The sequence below is a fragment of the Pleurodeles waltl genome, chromosome 10 (genome assembly GCF_031143425.1).
Source record: "Pleurodeles waltl isolate 20211129_DDA chromosome 10, aPleWal1.hap1.20221129, whole genome shotgun sequence".
Taxonomy (NCBI): domain Eukaryota; kingdom Metazoa; phylum Chordata; class Amphibia; order Caudata; family Salamandridae; genus Pleurodeles; species Pleurodeles waltl.
In genome coordinates, this window is record NC_090449.1 from 17146133 (window position 1) to 17168864 (window position 22732).

Sequence of the window (22732 nt, forward strand, 5' to 3'; positions counted from 1 at the left end):
TAGGGACACACAAGCACGGTCTGGAGTAACTCTGGGTTCCATGCAAGGACTGGGCGACTGTGATAGAAGCGGGTATCTACACAGGAAATAGTCTGTTCTAGAAAAGGCGTTGTGTGGGTGAGAAAAAAAGGACATTCACTACCAGTTGGATTATGTAGACACCATATGTTAGTAAAGTTGTTGCCTTCACATCATTTCCTCTTTAGGGCATGTGATTTGTTGGTCTTTAACCATAACACGAGAGTCCCTCCAGAGCAGAATGCCAAGGGAGACTGAAAACTCCTCCAAGGATAAAGTTGTGTTGGGTGGGATTTCAGAGATTTTTTTAAGGCCTATCCACAACTGGGGATCTTCACCAGTGGGTGCATATATGTTGACAACGGAGGCGGTTGTCGTATTCTTCTTTAATTTAGAAATTAACCATCTACCTTTGTCATCGTGGTGGGATTCAATGGGGTTTATACTTGCTTTTTTGTTTGTTGGGGAGCAGATTCTACCTTGTAGCCTGGAATGTTGCTTGCTCCTTATTTCTGTAGGGCCAATATTTGTCTCCTGCGGGAGTATAATGTCCCCTTTGAGTTTGTGACAATAGCCTAAAACATTTTTTATGTTTGACTGGGTGGTTTAGTCCCTTGGTATTCAGCGGCATAGTTTTAAAAGACCTGTTTGCCACCTTGGAATGAGGTATTGTGCTTTACGTGGGCGTTTGCAGTGTTAGGGTAATACTAAAGAGATAGTATGCAGACCCGCAATATTAGCTTTGGTATCGCTGATAAGCGACCGATATGCAAAGACCTTAAAAAATAGATGTGTGGGAAACTGTAGTAGAGAGGGAGGTAGGAAGGAAAGGCTGGGTGGTAGACCGGCTTGTGCAGTACGGTGGCTATAATAATGCACTGTACACCTTAGTGGATACTCATTTCCACAGGTAAAGTGAACTTGAAAGAAACATAAACGAGAACAGAAAAACAAAACCTAACAAACCTCCCCCAACCCAAGGACTCAATAGTGGGGAAGGGAAGGCCGGGTGAGAGGGATGCCGGCATTGGCTCAGAGGCAAGAGATAATGACAAAATCGGTGGTGACGCGGCCGTCATGTTTTATACAGTGCTAAGATACCGACCTAAGGTGAAGGGCTGTTTGTAAAGTTACCTTAGTGAATTCCCAATAACAGTCACTAACATCACTTTGAAGCGAGGCAGGGTATTTGATTGGGTTTAATCCTTATCCGACCTGTGTAGGTGAGTATCCTGTTGGGATGGAGAGAGAGGCTATTTAGGAGAGGCCGAGTGGCAGTTTCGGGAGAGTTCTCACTTGGGCACCTACGCTGCCTTCCTCAAAAGCCCTAGTGAGGTGGTTGCTCTGGTTGAGGGGGGTCGGAGTTCCATGTTTGTGGAGCAGACCCTCTGATGTCACACACAACAGGGCCGTAGGGCCAGGCACCGGAGATTCCAAGGCTGGATAACTTCTCATGAGAATCTCAAATGGAAGTTCCTCTTCTTAACCAAAGGTCACCCCTACAGATGGCCCCACAGACCCACCTAGGTGTGCAAACTCGGCGCCTTCATTGCCACCCTCACAGAATCCGAAAATCTGACTACAATTCAGTCTGCGGGTTTCTGCCAAAATAACATCTTCTAACAATGTAAAGTGGGAGGTGACGCACTGCCTAGTAAATAAGTTTTAATGCCCAGCAGCTGCTTGAATTGCTGTTTCAGAAGCCTCCCCTCCCCCCCCCCCCCCCCCCCCCGAGTCATTTCACTCAAAACTCAATGCACTTGGGAACCCCAGTCCTGAACCACCTCGGTTTAAGCAACAAAGAACCATCTCTCAAAGATCTGGGACTCAGTGTTCCCCCCCACCCTCCAACCCGGATACGCACCGCCCCTCCTTTGAGACATTAATAAGGGGACTAGGACACCTGATGATACAACCACATGTTTAAGGCAACCTTGCCAAGTTTCCCAGGATTTAAACGCTCGCTGCTGATGGAGAAGTAAACAAACACGGCTGCGTTGCTTGCGGTAGTGCCCAGATTGTTCGGGGAAGTTAAACGCTCGCTGGTGATGGAGACGCAGCCATCTTTGTTTACGCGATGCGTTACCTGGGCCAGTCTGTGTTAAAGTGAAGAGGCCAGCAGTGTGAGTTAAAGGTGCAGATTTCAAGTGAAGAGTGGGGTGGTAAAGCAGGTCACAATGTTCTCCGTCACATACCGTCCCTTACGGTGCTTAGAAACCACACCCTCTGCTGTCAAGCACTATCTGTAAACACGTATTAATATATTTATCCCGCGCCAGCAGCCTCTAACCTGCTGCTGCCAGTGAAAGGGCAGTGAAACCACCACCTGGAAAGCAGATTTCATCAGGACCGCCCACGTGGCTCATGTGGTGAAATGTTGCTTCAGCACCTTAAATTAGGAAAGGTATTTTGTCTTTCCTGCCAAGGGAGACTAGAGTGCCAGTGCCAGGGCCCGGGCTCCCTCCCACGCTTCTAAGCGCCCCACAGAGAGCTGCCTGCAGCCTCTTGCTCGTGTGTAGGCCCCCGAGACGTGGGCAGTAACCCCACAGCTGAAGCAGAGCTGTGTGTGTTGGCAGCAGTCCTCGAGACATATATAGCAGGGCCGCGTGAAGGCGCAACGTCTGCGGAATCTTCCCCCTGATTTATGGGGAACGGTGTAGGGTAGCGCCTCAAGTCTTCATGCAGCGCTTCCCTAGCCACTGTGAAAGGACAGAAGTGCACCGTATTTATGAAATAAGACGCATCCCTGTCCTTTCCCCTGCGCTGGTGCACAATGGGCAGCTTGTGCCAACGCGGGCACCTGTGCACCATGCTGCAGGGATGCCGTGCCACAGACAGGATTGTTCTTGTACAGGAAGGGACACCTGAGTGGCCTTTTCCTCTTTCTGTGTTGCAGAAGGCAGCACACATGGAGAGAGGGGAAACCAAGGAGAAGTAAACATATCTCTCCCGTTACACCACCCCGGGGAGGCGTAAGCATTTCATGCTGCCCAGGTTTATTTTATTAGGTAAATGTGGCGCAGCGTCAAAACCCGCGGGTCTTGCGTGGGAAAACCCATCGCAACGCCCATGGAAAGCCGCAGAGTAAGGCAACAGAACGACTTGCCGTACTCCGTATCCATAAGGCCATTTAAACCCACGCAACGTGCTTTGTGTGGCCTCATAGAGATGGTTGAGAGGCTTGTGCCCCTGGATCGTCACTGGTTTTTTGCGGCTCCGTCAGTGCAAGCCTCCTGTCAATGTGCCCCAAGTGTCTTCTCTCGTCTGCTAAAACTTTGGAGGAGCACTTAACAATAAATGCACCACTGTCGCCTCTCTCAGACCCTCTTTACGCCCACCTCGGCCTCTGCACGCATTGAGCAATGGTCCTGTGCCCTGTGGCCCAGGCCCACCCCGCAGGCCGATGCCCAGTGCCAGGGACACCAGTGCTGCTGTGGCAGATTTGTCCCCCAGCCCTGCCTCTGTGTCAGCACAATTACTAGTGCATAGGCAGGGCCACTGGAATTGTGCGCCAGGAGAGGGCCAAATCATGCGGCACGGTTGAGTAAATTATGCGGCAGAGTTGAGTAAATGATGCGACAAGAAGGCAAATTATGCGGCAGATTCTGCAATAATATTACTTCATTATTTCATTTTCAAACGTGGTTCCTGTGTCCGGACATTGATTGCACCTCATTAGTACCAGTTTAACACCACAAAATAGCAATGAACCACAAAAAGGTGACCAGTCCAGCTCTGCAAAGGGCCTTCACTTCAGGGCAACTCATGTGGGTGCGTTTTTAGTAACGTTTGAACTGTTTGAGCTAGAAGCATTTTGTTACAATCTGCATATTATTTGGCAGCTGATGGAGCATGTGGCAAATTAAGAAAATCTATAATTATGCGAAAATCGCTGCAGGCCACACAACCGCATAATTCCTGTGGCCCAGTGTACAGGCCATTGTCATGATTACACTCTTTGTTATGAAAAAAAAGAGTTCCTTTGTGCAGAGTGGGGTTCTACCCCGAGAGCCCCCAGATCCCGACTCGAGACACAGCAATTGTGACTCTTGGAACCACTAAAACACCTAATCTGTGTGCCAATAAATGGTAGTTTCACTGAACCCCCAGGAGCCCCGCGAAGGGGGCCCTCACTAGATGGTGCAGTTGGAGGGGTGTGCAATACATTACAATGCACTTTGCTGCTGTTGTAGGGGTGTACTATACATTAAATACACTTTGCTGTTGTAGGGGGTGTACTATACATTAAATACACTTACTGCTGTTGTAGGGGGTGTACTATACATTAAATACATTTACTGCTGTTGTAGGGGGTGTACTATACATTAAATACATTTACTGCTGTTGTAGGGGGCGTACTATACATTAAATACATTTACTGCTGTTGTAGGGGGAGTGCTATACATTAAATACACTTTGCTGCTGTTGTAGGGGGTGTACTATACATTAAAGGGGGTGTACTATACATTAAATACACTTTTCAGCTGTTGTAGGGGGTGTACTATACATTAAATACACTTACTGCTGTTGTAGGGGTGTACTATACATTAAATACACTTACTGCTGTTGTAGGAGGTGTACTATACATTAAATACACTTACTGCTGTTGTAGGGGTGTACTATACATTAAATACACTTACTGCTGTTGTAGGGGTGTACTATACATTAAATACACTTACTGCTGTTGTAGGGGTGTACTATAGATTAACTACACGTACTGCTGTTGTAGGGGTGTACTATACATTAAATACACTTACTGCTGTTGTAGGGGTGTACTATACATTAAATACACTTACTGCTGTTGTAGGAGGTGTACTATACATTAAATACACTTACTGCTGTTGTAGGGGGTGTACTATACATTAAATACACTTACTGCTGTTGTAGGGGGTGTACTATTAAAGGGGGTGTACTATACATTAAATACACTTACTGCTGTTGTAGGGGGTGTACTATACATTAAAGGGGGTGTACTATACATTAAATACACTTTGCTGCTGTTGTAGGGGGTGTACTATACATTAAATACACTTACTGCTGTTGTAGGGGTGTACTATACATTAAATACACTTACTGCTGTTGTAGGGGTGTACTATACATTAAATACACTTTGTTGCTGTTGTAGGGGGTGTACTATACATTAAAGGGGGTGTACTATACATTAAATACATTTACTGCTGGTATAGGGGGTGTACTATACATTAAATACACTTTGCAGCTGTTGTAGGGGGTGTACTATACATTAAATACATTTGCTGCTGTTGTAGGGGGTGTACTATACATTAAAGGGGGTGTACTATACATTAAATACATTTACTGCTGTTGTAGGGCGTGTACTATACATTAAATACACTTTGCAGCTGTTGTAGGGGGTGTACTATACATTAAATACATTTACTGCTGTTGTAGGAGGTGTACTATACATTAAATACACTTTGCTGTTGTAGGGGGTGTACTATAGATTAAGTACACTTTGCTGTTGTTGTAGGGGGTGTACTATACATTAAATACAGTTTTCAGCTGTTGTAGGGGGTGTACTATACATTAAATACACTTACTGCTGTTGTAGGAGGTGTACTATACATTAAATACACTTTGCTGCTGTTGTAGGGGGTGTACTATACATTAAATACACTTGCTGCTGTTGTAGGGGGTGTACTATACATTAAATACACTTACTGCTGTTGTAGGGGGTGTACTATACATTAAATACACTTTGCTGCTGGTGTAGGGGGTGTACTATACATTAAAGGTGGTGTACTATACATTAACTACATTTACTGCTGTTGTAGGGGGTGTACTATACATTAAATACACTTTGCAGCTGTTGTAGGGGTTGTACTATACATTAAATACACTTACTGCTGGTGTAGGGGGTGTACTATACATTAAAGGGGGTGTACTATACATTAACTACATTTACTGCTGTTGTAGGGGGTGTACTATACATTAAATACACTTTGCAGCTGTTGTAGGGGGTGTACTATACATTAAATACATTTGCTGCTGTTGTAGGGGGTGTACTATACATTAAAGGTGGTGTACTATACATTAAATACATTTACTGCTGTTGTAGGGGGTGTACTATACATTAAATACACTTTGCAGCTGTTGTAGGGGGTGTACTATACATTAAATACACTTACTGCTGTTGTAGGGGGTGTACTATACATTAAATACACTTTGCTGCTGGTGTAGGGGGTGTACTATACATTAAAGGGGGTGTACTATACATTAACTACATTTACTGCTGTTGTAGGGGGTGTACTATACATTAAATACACTTTGCAGCTGTTGTAGGGGGTGTACTATACATTAAATACACTTTGCTGCTGGTGTAGGGGGTGTACTATACATTAAAGGGGGTGTACTATACATTAACTACATTTACTGCTGTTGTAGGGGGTGTACTATACATTAAATACACTTTGCAGCTGTTGTAGGGGGTGTACTATACATTAAATACACTTGCTGCTGTTGTAGGGGGTGTACTATACATTAAATACACTTACTGCTGTTGTAGGGGGTGTACTATACATTAAATACACTTTGCTGCTGGTGTAGGGGGTGTACTATACATTAAAGGTGGTGTACTATACATTAACTACATTTACTGCTGTTGTAGGGGGTGTACTATACATTAAATACACTTTGCAGCTGTTGTAGGGGTTGTACTATACATTAAATACACTTACTGCTGGTGTAGGGGGTGTACTATACATTAAAGGGGGTGTACTATACATTAACTACATTTACTGCTGTTGTAGGGGGTGTACTATACATTAAATACACTTTGCAGCTGTTGTAGGGGGTGTACTATACATTAAATACATTTGCTGCTGTTGTAGGGGGTGTACTATACATTAAAGGGGGTGTACTATACATTAAATACATTTACTGCTGTTGTAGGGGGTGTACTATACATTAAATACACTTTGCAGCTGTTGTAGGGGGTGTACTATACATTAAATACACTTACTGCTGTTGTAGGGGGTGTACTATACATTAAATACACTTTGCTGCTGGTGTAGGGGGTGTACTATACATTAAAGGGGGTGTACTATACATTAACTACATTTACTGCTGTTGTAGGGGGTGTACTATACATTAAATACACTTTGCAGCTGTTGTAGGGGGTGTACTATACATTAAATACACTTTGCTGCTGGTGTAGGGGGTGTACTATACATTAAAGGGGGTGTACTATACATTAACTACATTTACTGCTGTTGTAGGGGGTGTACTATACATTAAATACACTTTGCAGCTGTTGTAGGGGGTGTACTATACATTAAAGGGGGTGTACTATACATTAAATACATTTACTGCTGTTGTAGGGGGTGTACTATACATTAAATACACTTTGCAGCTGTTGTAGGGGGTGTACTATACATTAAATACATTTACTGCTGTTGTAGGAGGTGTACTATACATTAAATACACTTTGCTGTTGTAGTGGGTGTACTATAGATTAAGTACACTTTGCTGCTGTTGTAGGGGTTGTACTATACATTAAAGGGGGTGTACTATACATTAAATACACTTTGCAGCTGTTGGAGGGGAGTCGGACTTGAATTTCCCAAAATGCCAATGGGATCGGAAGTGACATCACGTACCCCTCTAGGACATTACAGGATTGGCCCCTTTGCCCCGCCCAGCTCCTCAGCAGCCCCTGGCCTGAGAGTGTGGGGGAAGAACACAGAGTAGAAATGGCAGAGGTGGAAGTGGGGTTCCTGGGATCCTGTTTACTTCCGGTTCTACGGATGCCCCCGTGACCCCAGGGCCAGCGCTAGCCAGGGCAGTGCCCTACACCCAGGGCAGAGTCCCCCCTCCTTGTGGGTGATTTGAAGGGAGGCATCTCTTACTCATGCGAGTAATGCCTCGTTGGCACCACTCTCCCTGTTGTTACAGTAATATCATGTTACATAAACGTTTAATGTGTAATTACACGTTAAGCAGGTATCCTAGTCGGTGATTATAATTCCACAAGGCGCTATGAATAGAATTCCTAGGAGTGCACCCTGTGAGGTCACGCAGAGACTCCCCCTTAAATACGCAGGATCCCAGGAGAGCGCCTAGCGACCAGGACGAACCCTCTTAGGTGCTATATGCGATCAGGGTCTTAGCTTGGTCAGTAAGGCTAGTGTTAGGGGTGGGGTGGGTGAGTTTCAGATTACCCAACAATCACGCTGGCACATAATGTTCAGGTACATTGGGCCAGATGTAGGTAGGTTTCCGTTTGCGAGTTGCAAATTCGGAGTCTCAGCGACTCGCAATGTGCAACTCACAAAAGGAAATGCAGAAAGGTGTCTCAGACACCTTCTGCGACTCGCTATGGGGTCGCAAAGACCCACCTCATGAATATTAATGAGGTGGGTCGCAGTTTGCGACCCCATAGCGCGTCTAGGCACTCGCAGGGATGGTGGCCTGCTGGGGACAGCAGACCACCATGTCCGTGACTGCTTTCTTAATAAAGCAGTTTTTTTTTCTTTTTGCAGCCCGTGTTCCTTAAAGGAAAACGAGCTGCAAACAGAAAAAATACCGAAACCATTAGTTTCGGTTTTTTCCGAGTAGGCAGTGATCCATCCATAGGACCCCTGCCTGCTCTGAAAACATTTTTTTTTGGGCATTCACAAAGGGGAAGGGGTCCCATGGGGACCCCTTCCCGTGTGCGAATGAGTTACCATCCCCTTCAAGTGGATGGTAACTGCGGGTTGGTTTGCGACCGCTTTCGCGGTCACAAATCAACTCTACACCGCGATGCGGTCGCACATAGGAAGGGAACCCCCCTTCCTATCTGCGAGTCTGAAACACATTTTGCGAGTCGGCACCCACTCGCAAAATGTGTTTCTGCATCGCGTGAGGCCTTTTGCACCTCGCAAACGGCGTATTTCGCCATTTGCGAGGCGCAAAATGCTACCTACATTTGGCCCATTATGCCACAAGCAGGGTACATGCAGGGAATGAGAGGGCTGCGGAATGGGAGACGAGTGCGGATTGATGGGGTACAAGTGAGAGAAAACACAATATTCTGCAAAATAACCAAAATTAGGTGTGTGTGCGTTTTTGTTGGCGTTTATGTAAAAAATCCTTGTAAAATCCAACAGATACCTCACCATCGCCGACAACAAGCTCAGGTGCCCACTTATTTTCCAGAAAATAAGTTTATTAGAGGTGGTGTAACACCCCCCAAAGCTACGCCCCTGGATCAGAGATTCTTAGACAGCGATGCCCTCCGCACCCCAAGACCAGGGGTAGGAGAGCCCTCAGAGGGCCCCCAAGAGCCCCTCATTGTATGAGGCGACCTGTGGTACCAAGAGATTGTATGTGATTGTATCCAATGTTGCCAAAAGACTTAGGGGCGCATTTACAAGAGTCTTGCGTCACATCTGCACCATGCCAAGTGCTACATGTGTGACGCAAGGCTCCAAGTCAGATGTATGATGTCCCGTCTCCGCCTCTCCCATCTTTTTCTGTGTGAATACCTCCGCCCGACTCCGGAGCCTCCGCACGCATAAGTATATGTTTGAGTAGTAACTGGACAGGGCCAGGGAGGGGTGGCTCGAAAATAGAGAACACAAACAATTGAAGGAGAGGCGGGTAGAAGAAGAATAAGGAGGGATTAAGAGAGGTTAGAGAGGGGCCTATGGAGAGACGTGCACCCACCAACAAAAAGGGTAGCCCATTCCTATCCTCGAACTACACGGTTCAAGTTACTACAGCCAAAAAGGACTCAAAACAGTAGAACGTGTACTCCATCTCATGCTTGGAGTAAGTCCAGTATCACATGTCGCCAACCACTGGTACTTGAGGGAGGAACTTAAAATAAAACCTCATAGGAAATAGGGGTAAATTAATTCAAATTATTTAAAATAGTTACAAATATACTGTTGCAAGAATTATCTAAAAATAAAATATGTCTTATTTCATTTTACTACATTTCATTAACCTTTTTTATTTAAAGAAAAAAAGATCTCTCTATGATAAAATATAGAGAAAAGTAAAAAATGTATTTTTTGAACTTAAAAAATTAAAAATATTTTATGTCAAATATTAATGTAAATCAATTTTATATATTCATTTTAAATGTAGAACAAAATAAAAACATTGCCATTGCACTGTTAAACAATTTAATTTAAAAAAAATATTATTTTGAGTATTTTAAATTAATATTTTTTTCCGAAGTTTCAATTATAAAAAGAAACACCTACAGTATAAAATATATTTTGTATTACATATTAATTATTATTAAACATAGTGTATAGAATTAATGCATGTAATTTAATTATAGGTTAATAAAACAATGTTGGATTCATTTTAAATTTAAAAAAGGTGAATAAAATATGTTAAAATAAAATTTTACACGTTTTATTTTTAGATACTTTTTTAAAGATTAAACTACATTTCTTCATTTTTATAACTATGTCGAATAATTTAATTTAATTTACTGTTATTTCCTATGGGTTGTTGATTGAAGTCCCTGTGCCTTGGTTTTTTATGGAAGAGTGGTGCAGCATCAGTGTTTGGCCATGTGTGGTGCTGGATTTACTCATGTGTTTACGCGGATAAATTTGACTTCACTCCCTGTTCAAGGCAGTGGAAGCATGTAAGTCTACATTTTTGAGTAACTTTATACTCATAAAAGGTGCTTAGCCAAAATAGGTTACTCAAAACTATAATAATACATTTACACATGTAGATTTACTCACATGTAAATATACCTTTGTGAATAGGCCCCAGTGTTCCAAACTACAGCCGTTCACCAGGAATAGTTTGTGATGGATAGGGCAGTCTTTGGGCGGGCTCCTTAGTGATCAGTCAGATGCTTCTTGAATGTGACTGTGCTACCGCAGGTCCTCGCAAGCGCCATGGTTGCATGATCTGGTGGCTTCCTCTCTGACCATGCAGGATTGACAGAACGTGGATTTCTGGTGCCCAATCCAAAGACGTAGACGTCGGGCCTCTTCTCCTTCAATGTATCGGTTATCTAAGAGTGCATGTTTCCAAAGTTGTGTCCTAGTGGGTGGCATGGCTGGGGATTAGCAATGTCCAGAAGTTTTCATAATTGTTTATCAGTTTATTCTTCTATCATTTCAGGTGACCATGGTCAATCAATCTGGAACCTATACTACCCTTCAGGCCCCCACTACTTTGCAGAATGCCTCCAATACAACCATCTTGTCGGACGACAGAGACGACAATCTTGCCCAGGTACAGATTGCCATCCTGGCCACCCTCTTTGTCTGTGCCACCCTGAGCAACTTCCTGATTCTGTTCGTTCTGCTGAAACGGCGGAAGCATAATGCCTTGATGCACACCTTCATGATCAATCTGTGCATCGCCGACCTGGTTGTTGCCTTCTTTCAGGTCCTCCCACAGCTAGTCTGGGTCATCACCGACAGGTTCAGGGGGCCGGACATTCTCTGCCGCCTCATCAAGTACTTGCAGGTTGTTGGGATGTTCGCATCATCCTACATGATTGTGGCTATGACCTTTGACAGGCACCAGGCCATCTGTCGACCAATGATGACCTACAAGAAGGGCGTGGCCCGATGGAATGTTCCGGTTTTCGTGGCTTGGGGGGCCTCCCTGCTTCTCAGCATCCCTCAGATTTGTATTTTCTCCAAGGTCAAACTTCCAACTGGGAATTATGAATGCTACGGGGCCTTCATCGAGCCATGGGGCACTAAGGCCTATATTACCTGGATGACAACTGCGGTGTTTGTCCTGCCCACCCTAGTCATCGCCACATGCCAGGTGCTCATTTTCAAGGAAATTCACGACAGCATCTACCTGAAATCAGAGAGGATAATGGCGGTGGTGAAGAAGAAGACCCAGCTGGTGAACGGGAAGGACACACAGAAGTCGGAGGTCACTACCGCCATGTCGAAGACGATCAAGATGACCATGGTCATCGTCTTGGTCTACGTTGTGTGCTGGGCACCATTTTTCCTGATTCAGATGTGGTCGGTCTGGGACCCCAACGCAGACACGGAGCGTAAGTAAACTGCAGTGTCTAGTGACCAGAGCGAGCGGGTGGTGCTAGGTGGGAATGTACCGGCAGGAAAGGGGGCACATTGGAGCTGTCTTGGGGCAATGTTGCTTTGTATTGTGTCCAGCAAAATAGTGATTTTTTTCTGTTATCACATCAGTTAGAACAAACACTGGTACATCCAATTGATTGGGTCTTTATAATGAGCATGCCAAGCTGTTGGCTTTGCCAATGTTTGTCACTGTTTTAAAAAGAAAAAAAATTAAATACTGGAGGAAAAGCAAATACGTATCCTATGGTAACTCAAAACTGTACATTGAATTTACTATTTCTATTCTTTATTAACAGCTTAGTTTATTTTTCAAATACATTTCACCCAGGAAATGTTGAGCAGAATTTAAGAGTCAGAATGTAGAGGGAATGTTTCGGCAAGGCCTAATTTAGGTTCCACAGGACTCAGGCATTTGATCCTCTGTAGAACCCCAAGGAGCAAATTTTCAGGCCTCCAGGTGAAGTGTCATGCTAAGCACACTTTCTGTCTCGGATCTCAGCTAAGTGAATGCATTAGATGGGCCTTCTTTCAACTCAATAAAACCTTTGTGTGCCAAAGCTTGTGCTTTCATGCAATATGCAGAATGCAGGAGATAAAACAAAAATAACCAATCTGACTTTCAGCCATCCCCAGAAAAAATATCTATGTTGCTGCATTTTTACAGACAATCTGGAAACGGTGTGGCGCAACATAGCGTGGTGGGAAGGTATTTGAAGGGCAGAGCAGCACAGGAGGGAGAGAGCTAGCGAAACCATTCATTCTGCAGGAGTGCTGATGGAAAAAAGAAAAAAAAGTAGTTAGGATACATATCAGCCAGTTAAACGGATGGTATGGAGGCTATGCTCCAGGGGAAGGGCAAACACAGGAAGAGGAAGGCGAGCCATCGAATAAGAAGCAAGCAAATGAGAATGACAATAAAGCCAGTGGTAAGCAATGGGTGGGATCTAAGCCTGCACTGTCTGGTAGGCAAGATATAAAAAGAGGGTGTGCTGTTTGGTCACCCTCTTTCTGAAAGAAGAGACACTCTAGCTATTATTATCAAACTCTTTGATTTCTAAGGAGGGTGCTAATTAGAGATGGAGAGAGACATTCTCCACAGCTCATCACACTTCAGATGGAATAAATAATAAATAAATCCAGGATTTGTAAAGCATGCAAATCACCCATGAGGGTCTCAAGGCGCTGAATTGTAGACACAGGGAGATCAAGGGCGAGATGTATGTAGCTTCGTTTTGGTGATTTCCTAATTGTGAATCTTTGTGATTCACAATTTGGAAATCGCAAACAGGTATTTGCTACAGACTGTTTTACACTGATTCCCACTGGGTCGCAATTGACCTACGGCCTTAATATTCATGAGGGGGGTTGCAAATTGCGACTCATGTGAAGCACTAAATACACAGGGATGGGGGCCTGCTGTGGACAGCAGACCACCATGTCTGTGGGTGCTATTAAATAAAGCAAAGTTTGTTTTTAAATGTAGCTTGTTTTCTTTAAAGGAAAATGGGATGAGTTTGAAAAAGAAAAATGAAGGATTTCAGTTTCATTTTTTTTTAGAGTGGGCAGTGTTCTGTGGAACCACTGCCTGCCCTTAAAAACCATTGAATTTGGTGGTAAGAAGCTAATGTTTTGCAATCACAATTCGGTGCAAAACATTCATGCATACCACTGCAAGTCGCTATTAGGAAGTGATGCCCTTGACTCGCCCCTTCATAATATTGAATCACTACAGATTTTGCCAGTTTACCGAATCACAAAATAGGGTTCTGTATGTTCAAACATGTTTTTTCTGGTTACAAAAGTCCTGATTCTGCAAATCTGGCCGTTTGTGAACAGAAACAAGCTTTGTACATCTGGTCCCAAATGATTTGCCCAGAATCACAGGATGCTGAGCTGTCGCTGAGACTCAAACCTGGTTCCCCTAGTTCCCAAGTGGGCAGCTCAGGCCTTTACACCACATCCTCTCAAACAAGAGATTTGTGTAGTTACAGGAGTTCTAAACATGTGCAGTAATATAACCATTGTGTGTCTGCAGAAAGAGAACCCCACATAACCAAATTCAGGTCACAAGCGAGGATGCTTTTCTCCATAAACAAATGCACAAAAGGAACATTTTGCACAACTTTCGATCACATGTTATTCTTCAAGAATCTGTGCAGCAATGCGCGCACATCTAGGATCACTCCTGACCACTGAGTGATTGCCCACAGGTGGAAGGGCACCCATGCTTACAATGACTATAATGCTAGGCACTTCAGGTTTACACCTGGAGGGGTAACTTAGGAACACGCAACAGGACTCTTCCGGGAGTATATTGGATTTTACCACTGAGGAACCAAGGTCTATTGACTCCAGCAGGCCACCATCTCTGCTCCGAGTGTTAGCGAGGGCCAATGAATATACAGGAATGAAGAATGAGCCTGACTTTGGTTTAGTTATTAGAAGGCGGCTCCACAGTGCTGGCCACGGTTTTGGGTCCTTCTACAGTGGGCGTGCACATATTTGAGGTCCAGTCCTTGGTACATCCATGTAATTCAGGCGTCATGTCATGTCACTGTATCAAGCTTCCATCCCTTGGATGTCAACGTCAAGGTCAGCTGGCCACAGATCCACTGCCCACATCAATCTGGTCTCAATGGACTGTCCTCCTGGAGAAGGTCAGCACAGTGTCCTCTCACCTGTCTCGGATTCAGAGTTTCATGAGGGTAGAAATTATGGGTGTGCAGTGTCTTTAGGTCTGGGGTTAAGTATCTTCTGAGAGTAGAACCTGTGCATGTACACAATCTCTTGGATCTGAGAGACAGCCGAACCTGTGCATGTATGCAGTCTCTTGGATCTGAGAGACAGCAGAACCTGTGCATATGCGCACTGTCTTGGATCTGAGAGACAGTAGAACCTGTGTGGGTACGCAGTCTCGTGGATCTGAGAGACAGTAGAACCTATGCATGTACACAATCTCTTGGATCGAGGAGTCAGTAAAACCTGTGCATGTACACAGTCTCGTGGATCTGAGAGACAGCAGAACCTGTGCATGTATGCAGTCTCTTGGATCTGAGAGACAGCAGAACCTGTGCATATGCGCACTGTCTTGGATCTGAGAGACAGTAGAACCTGTGTGGGTACGCAGTCTCGTGGATCTGAGAGACAGCAGAACCTGTGCATGTATGCAGTCTCTTGAATCTGAGAGACCGCAGAACCTGTGCATATGCGCACTGTCTTGGATCTGAGAGACAGTAGAACCTGTGTGGGTACGCAGTCTCGTGGATCTGAGAGACAGTAGAACCTATGCATGTACACAATCTCTTGGATCGAGGAGTCAGTAAAACCTGTGCATGTACACAGTCTCTTGGATCTGAGAGACAGTAGAACCCATGAATGTACACAATCTCTTAGATCAGGGAGTCAGTAGACCCCATCCATGTACACAATCTCTTGGATCTGAGAGACAGTAGAACCTGTGCATATACGCAGTCTCTTGGATCAGGGAGTCAGTAGAACCTATGCATGTAGTACCCAATCTCTTAGATTGAGGGGTCAGTAGACCCTATGCATGAACACATTCTCTTAGATCAGGGAGTCTGTAAAACCTATGCATGTGCACGCTGTTAGAACGGGGAGTCAGTAGAGTAGAAGCTATGCATGTATGCGCTGTCCTAGATCTCAGCGTCAGTAGAACCTGTGCATGTACACGCTCCCTGAGATCTAGGAATTAGTAGAACCTGAGCATGTACATGCGCTTAAATCGGGGAGTCAGTAGAACCTATGAATGTACACGCTCTTAGATTGGGGAGTCAGTAGAACCTATGCATGTACACGCTATCCTAGATCTGGGAGTCAGTAGAACCTATGCATGTACACGCTGTTCTAGATCTGGGAGTCAGAAGAACCTATGCATGTACATGCTGTTAGATCGGGGAATCAGTAGAACCCGTGCATGTACGCAGTCTCTGAGATCTAGGAATCAGTAGAACCTATGCATGTACACGTTCTTAGATCGGGGTGTCAGTAGAATCTCTGCATGTACACGCTCCTAGGTTGGAGAGTCGGTAGAATCTATGCATGTACATGCTCTCTTAGGTCGGGGAATCAGTAGAACCCGTGCATGTACACAGTCTCAGAAATCTAGGAATCAGTAGAACCTCTGTATGTACACGCTCTTAGATTGGGGAGTCAGTAGAACCTCTGTATGTACACGCTCTTAGATCGGGGAGTCAGTGGAACCTATGCATGTACGTGCTGTTCTAGATCTGTGAGACTAAAGAACAAGAACCTGCGCTAGATGCTCTTAGATCAGAGAGTCTGTAGACCCCATCGATGTACACAGTCTCTTGGATTGGAGTGACAGTAGAACCTATGCATGTACACATTCTCTTAGAACAGGGAGTCTGTAAACCTATGCATGTACACGCTGTTAGATCGGGGAGTCAGTAGAACCTATGCATGTACACACTGTTAGATCAGGGAGTCAGTAGAACCTATGCATGTACACGCACTTTGATTGGGGAGTCAGTAGAACCTCTGCATGTACACGCTGTTAGATCTGGGAGTCAGTAGAACCTATGTATGTACACACACTCTTAGATCTGAGAGGCAGTATCTTCTGAGACTACAACCTATGCATTTACACAGTCTCTTGGATCGGAGAGACAGTAGAACCTATGCATGTAGTAAATAATCTCTTAGATCGAGGGGTCAGAAGACCCTATGCATGTACACATTCTCTTAGATCAGGGAGTCTGTAAAACCTATGCATGTACACGCTGTTAGATCAAGGAGTCAGTAGAACCTGTGCATGTACACGCTGTCCTAGATCTGTGAGAATGAACAAGCTATGTATGTAGATGTTCTTAGATCAGGGAGTCAGTAGAGCCTATGCATGTACGCACTGTCCTAGATCTGGGAGTCAGAAGAACCTGTGCAGGTACACGCACTTTGATTGGGGAGTCGGTAGAACCTATGCATGCACACGCACTTTGATCGGGGAGTCAGTAGAACCTCTGCATGTACACGCTTTTAGATCGGGGAGTCAGTAGAATCTATGCATGTACACAGTCTCTGAGATCTAAGAATCAGTAGAACCTTTGCATGTACACGCTCATAGATAGGAGAGTCAGTAGAACCCATGCTTGTACACACCTTTAAATCGGGGAGTCAGTAGAACCTATGCATGTACATGTTCTTAGATCGGGGAGTCAGTGGAACATATACATGTATGCGCTTTTAGATCGGGAAGTCAGTAGAACCCATCCATGTACACAGTCTCTTGGATTGGGGCGACAATAGAACCTCTGCATGTATACATACTTGTAATCATGGAGTCTGTAAAACCTATGCATGTACACGCTGTTAGATCGGGGAGTCAGTAGAACCTATGCATGTACCCGCTGTCCTAGATCTGTAAGAATGACGAACCAATGCATGTAGATGCTCTTAGATTAGGGAGTCAGTGGAAACTATGCATGTACGTGCTGTTCTAGATCTGGGAGTCAGAAGAACCTGTGCAGGTACACACACTTTGATCGGGGAGTTGGTAGAATCTATGCATGTACATGCTCTTTGATCGGGGAGTCAGTAGAACCTATCCATGTAGACAGTCTCTGAGATCTAAGAATCAGTAGACCCTATGCATGTACACGCTGTTAGATCGGGGAGTCAGAAGAACCCGTGCATGTACACACTCTTAGATCAGGGAGTCAGAAGAACCTATGCATGTACACACTCTTAGATCGGGGACTCAGAAGAACCTGTGCATGTACACACTCTTAGATCAGGGAGTCAGAAGAACCTATGCATGTACACACTCTTAGATCAGGGAGTCAGTAGAACCTATGCATGTACACGCACTTTGATTGGGGAGTCAGTAGAACCTCTGCATGTACACGCTGTTAGATCTGGGAGTCAGTAGAACCTATGTATGTACACACACTCTTAGATCTGAGAGGCAGTATCTTCTGAGACTACAACCTATGCATTTACACAGTCTCTTGGATCGGAGAGACAGTAGAACCTATGCATGTAGTAAATAATCTCTTAGATCGAGGGGTCAGAAGACCCTATGCATGTACACATTCTCTTAGATCAGGGAGTCTGTAAAACCTATGCATGTACACACTCTTAGATAAGGGAGTCAGAAGAACCCGTGCATGTACACGCTCTTAGATCGGGGAGTCAGAAGAACCTATGCATGTACACACTCTTAGATCAGGGAGTCAGAAGAACCTATGCATGTACATGCTCTTAGATCGGGGAGTCAGAAGAACCTGTGCATGTACACGCTCTTAGATCGAGGAGTCAGAAGAACCTGTGCATGTACACGCTCTTAGATAAAGGAGTCAGTAGAACCTGTGCATGTACACGCTTTTAGGTCAAGGAGTCAGTAGAACCTGTGCATGTACACACTCTTAGATCAAGGAGTCAGAAGAACCTATGCATGTACATGCTCTTAGATCGGGGAGTCAGAAGAACCTGTGCATGTACACGCTCTTAGATCGGGGAGTCTGAAGAACCTGTGCATGTACACGCTCTTAGATCAAGGAGTCAGTAGAACCTGTGCATGTACACGCTTTTAGATCGGGGAGTCAGAAGAACCAGTGCATGTACACACTCTTAGATCGGGAAGTCAGAAGAACCTGTGCATGTACACGCTCTTAGATCGGGGAGTCAGAAGAACCTGTGCATGTACATGCTCTTAGATCGGAGACTCAGAAGAACCTGTGCATGTACACACTCTTAGATCGGGGAGTCAGAAGAACCAGTGCATGTACACACTCTTAGATCGGGAAGTCAGAAGAACCTGTGCATGTACACGCTCTTAGATCGGGGAGTCAGAAGAACCTGTGCATGTACACACTCTTAGATCGGGGACTCAGAAGAACCTGTGCATGTACACACTCTTAGATTGGGGAGTCAGAAGAACCTGTGCATGTACACGCTCTTAAATCGGGGAGTCAGAAGAACCTGTGCATGTACACACTCTTAGATCGGGAAGTCAGAAGAACCTGTGCATGTACACGCTCTTAGATCGGGGAGTCAGAAGAACCTGTGCATGTACACACTCTTAGATCGGGGACTCAGAAGAACCTGTGCATGTACACACTCTTAGATTGGGGAGTCAGAAGAACCTGTGCATGTACACGCTCTTAGATCGGGGAGTCAGAAGAACCTGTGCATGTACACGCTCTTAGATCAAGGAGTCAGCAGAACCCACGCCTGCAATGCTGCCTTAGACCTGAGAGACAGGATCCTTTCGTGATAGATGCCGCAGGATCTTCGTGGGGATAAAGCTTTAGATGTTCACATTCTGTTAAACCAGGGACTTGGGATATTCTTAGTATTCAACCTTTCACCTGCACTCTCCTACACCTAGAACCCAGCTTCCTTTCTGGCAAGAAGTTACAGGTGTTCATGGTCTCCTGGATCTGGGAGCGTGGATCTTCTTAGGGTGCATGCCACAGATAAGTGTCCTCTCATATCTAGGAGTGAGGGTCTTCTTAGGCTATAGGTGTTTTTAGGGTACGAGCTGTAGGCGTGTATGCTCTTTTGTGTCTAGAAGTGAGGGTATTTTTAGGGTACGAGCTGTAGGCGTGTATGCTCTTTTGTATCTAGAAGCAAGGGTATTTTTAGGGTATGAGCTGTAGGTGTGTACGCTCATTTGTATCTAGAAGCAAGGGTATTTTTAGGGTACGAGCTGTAGGCGTGTATGCTCTTTTGTGTCTAGAAGTGAGGGTATTTTTAGGGTACGAGCTGTAGGCGTGTATGCTCTTTTGTATCTAGAAGCGAGGGTATTTTTAGGGTACGAGCTGTAGGCGTGTATGCTCTTTTGTATCTAGAAGCAAGGGTATTTTTAGGGTATGAGCTATAAGTGTGTACGCTCATTTGTATCTAGAAGCGAGGGTATTTTTAGGGTACGAGCTGTAGGCGTGTATGCTCTTTTGTGTCTAGAAGTGAGGGTATTTTCAGGGTTCGAGCTATAGGCGTGTATGCTCATTTGTATCTAGGAGCGAGGGTATTTTTAGGGTAGGAGCTGTAGGTGTGTATGCCCGTTTGTATCTAGAAGCGAGGGTATTTTTAGGGTACGAGCTATAGGCGTGTATGCTCTTTTCTGTCTAGAAGTGAGGGTATTTTTAGGGTCCGAGCTATAGGCGTGTATGCTCGTTTGTATTTAGAAGCGAGGGTACTTTTAGGGTACGAGCTATATGCGTGTATGCTCTTTTGTATCTAGAAGCAAGGGTATTTTTAGGGTAAGAGCTGTATGCATGTGTTTTGCTTCACTGCGGACTGAGCCAAAAGTACACACACTGAAAGGAGTCAAAAAGAATCTCTGGAATGCACTTCTTAGTATAAAGAAGACATTTGTTATATCACTTCGCAAGGCTCCTGAAGAAAGGTCAGTATAACCAAAAGTGTACCTTCAAAATGAGCCACAATAAAGTGAGAACATGTACAAAGAATCTTCAATATATACAGCAAATATATACATGCAAAGATACAAATTCCTATATTGATATATATATTCATACACAATGCAAAGCAAATAGTTAGTAAAATTTAATCACCGTAGGGCCTATCTGGTGCTTCATCTTTCTCCTGCCAGCAAGTCGTTGACCCCGGTTCGACTGGAACGAGAAAGAGAGATCTACCCTCTCTGGATAATATATCAGGCATTCGGCGTCTCAATCCTGATTGAGGTCTCTGAATCCTCCACTGTCGACCTGGGTCTCTTATATACTTTAAACAAGCCAGGAAGGAGATTTCTAGAAAACCCCTCCCACTCCACGAAAAAGTATTCAAAAATGCTGAGTACTTTAGGTCAGTTTTGGGAGAAGCACGCTGGAACTGGCCAGTTTCCCAAGGTGTCTCTCCCATACCGAAACCTTTCCCTGCTGTACCATAAACATCATTCGAGGTCTTCCTTAGCTTGCTGACTGACTCCATGTTATGTCCTAGCCTTTGCATAACATGTTTTGTACAGAAAAAACTTGCACCTTTAACGTGGCGGTGAAGCTAAGGCCAAGCTGAATACAAATGGAGTCTGTAACTTGTGACCGCTAACGTGACAGTGGACAGCCAAGCCAAAGTGGCGCAACTCGGAATCAGTGGTCAGAACACAAATATCACTACATTCCAGTGACTTGTGTACCCCATAGGTTTAAAATCAACTTTTTTCGGTCTAAACATTGCAAGCAGATTAGGAATACATTGTAAACAGCAACATAATGATATAATAAGAGCTAATGCCAGTAAAAATCCACCCAAAACTTTGTGTAATTGTCCAAAATTGGGTAACCGCTGAAACAACCAGTCCCACCATCCCTGATCCACATCCTGTTTTACCCCTTTCACTAATGTATGTAGTGGATCAATGTGGGCCTGGATAGATTTAGAGTGGTCCGAAAGGTTAAAACAACACATGCCTTCAAATTCAGTGCAACCATGATTGTTTCAACAACAAGTAGTCTATGGCAGCCCCATTTTGTAATGCAGCTTTTCTAGTTCCACGCACATCTAATAAAAATTCAGATAGAGCAATAGAAGTATGGTTAATGTTTTTGGCCATTAGACATGCTAACTTATTGATCATTCTGGTATTGGATACAGCTAAAACAGGCACGCCTACAATGGAAAGACTTAAGCATAGATACTCCGATTTGGATTGTAATTAAATATCTGAATCACAATCCTCACTTAATTGCATAGTACCTCTAGGATATCGAGTATGTATAGAGTTAGATGGAAACATCATGAGTCCCAGGCGTGTAAAAGTACAAGGTCCGCCTGTTTTGTTAGCTGGAATGTAGGTAAAAGTGAGGTTTCCACACGAGAACAGCCGGCCAACTGACAACTTAACATGTTTAATGTGATTGGCGGCAGTCAGTAGATGATGACAAGTCATGTGATTTGTCATGTTTTTACAATGTCTGTCCGTTCGGTAAAAGCACAAAACTCTGTGTTCCCACTGTATATTTTGAGAAGTTTCTTTTCTAAACGCAATTGAATGCATTTTCCAATGTCACGAGAATTGCAGGACATGTAGTAACTCACGTCACCGGTAGTAATGTTGTAGGTAATTATCTGAGATTGTCTCACTTTTCATCTGTTGTTTCCTGATAGTGCCTGCAATAGTCATAGGGACTGAAGTGGGTTTCACATCACGTTCTTGCACATCTTTATCCTGGTTAGTGGCATTGACAATTTCTAACAAAATGCTTATTGGTGTTGGTATAGCGATTAAACACGTTGAGAAAGCATCTACAGTGCTTCTTATGGCACCCATGCAGAAATCAGATCTGTTGAGCACTGTTTGCATCAAACAAATCCAAATAATGTTGTTCAGATGTAGTAAAGGTGTTGCGCCACATGGTCGATCAATCAGGTTGAAGTTGAGGGTGTTAGTTCTTTCCCGACCCCACACACACACACAGCAAAAAGGAGACCACACGGCACACTCATGGCAAAGGCAAGCTGTAGTATGATCTGTAAAAGAAACAAGTATGATCATTCTCGCAAATAACATTGTTCAGCTGGAATATGTTCCAGTTTTTCCTTTCCTGGTTTCATGATCAGTAGGACATTATTGGGGCCCTTCACTATAATTTCTGCAGGTGCTGGAGGGCCATTTGGGAATTCCACCCACACTTTAGCACCAGGGTTTTTGTCAGTTAAACCAAAAC

The 22732-nt window shown here is 44.3% G+C and overlaps 1 protein-coding gene across 3 annotated transcripts in view; it reads left to right on the forward strand.

Annotated features, from left to right (window-relative positions):
• The window catches only part of AVPR2 (arginine vasopressin receptor 2), a 155195-nt gene that overhangs the window by 119176 nt on the left and 13287 nt on the right, over positions 1-22732 (forward strand). For all 3 annotated transcript variants that reach the window (XM_069209430.1, XM_069209432.1, XM_069209431.1), the window contains exon 2: positions 11116-12016. In XM_069209430.1, the coding sequence (XP_069065531.1) occupies positions 11122-12016 (895 nt within the window). In that variant the 5' untranslated portion in view covers positions 11116-11121. The remainder of the gene's footprint in view (positions 1-11115; positions 12017-22732) is intronic.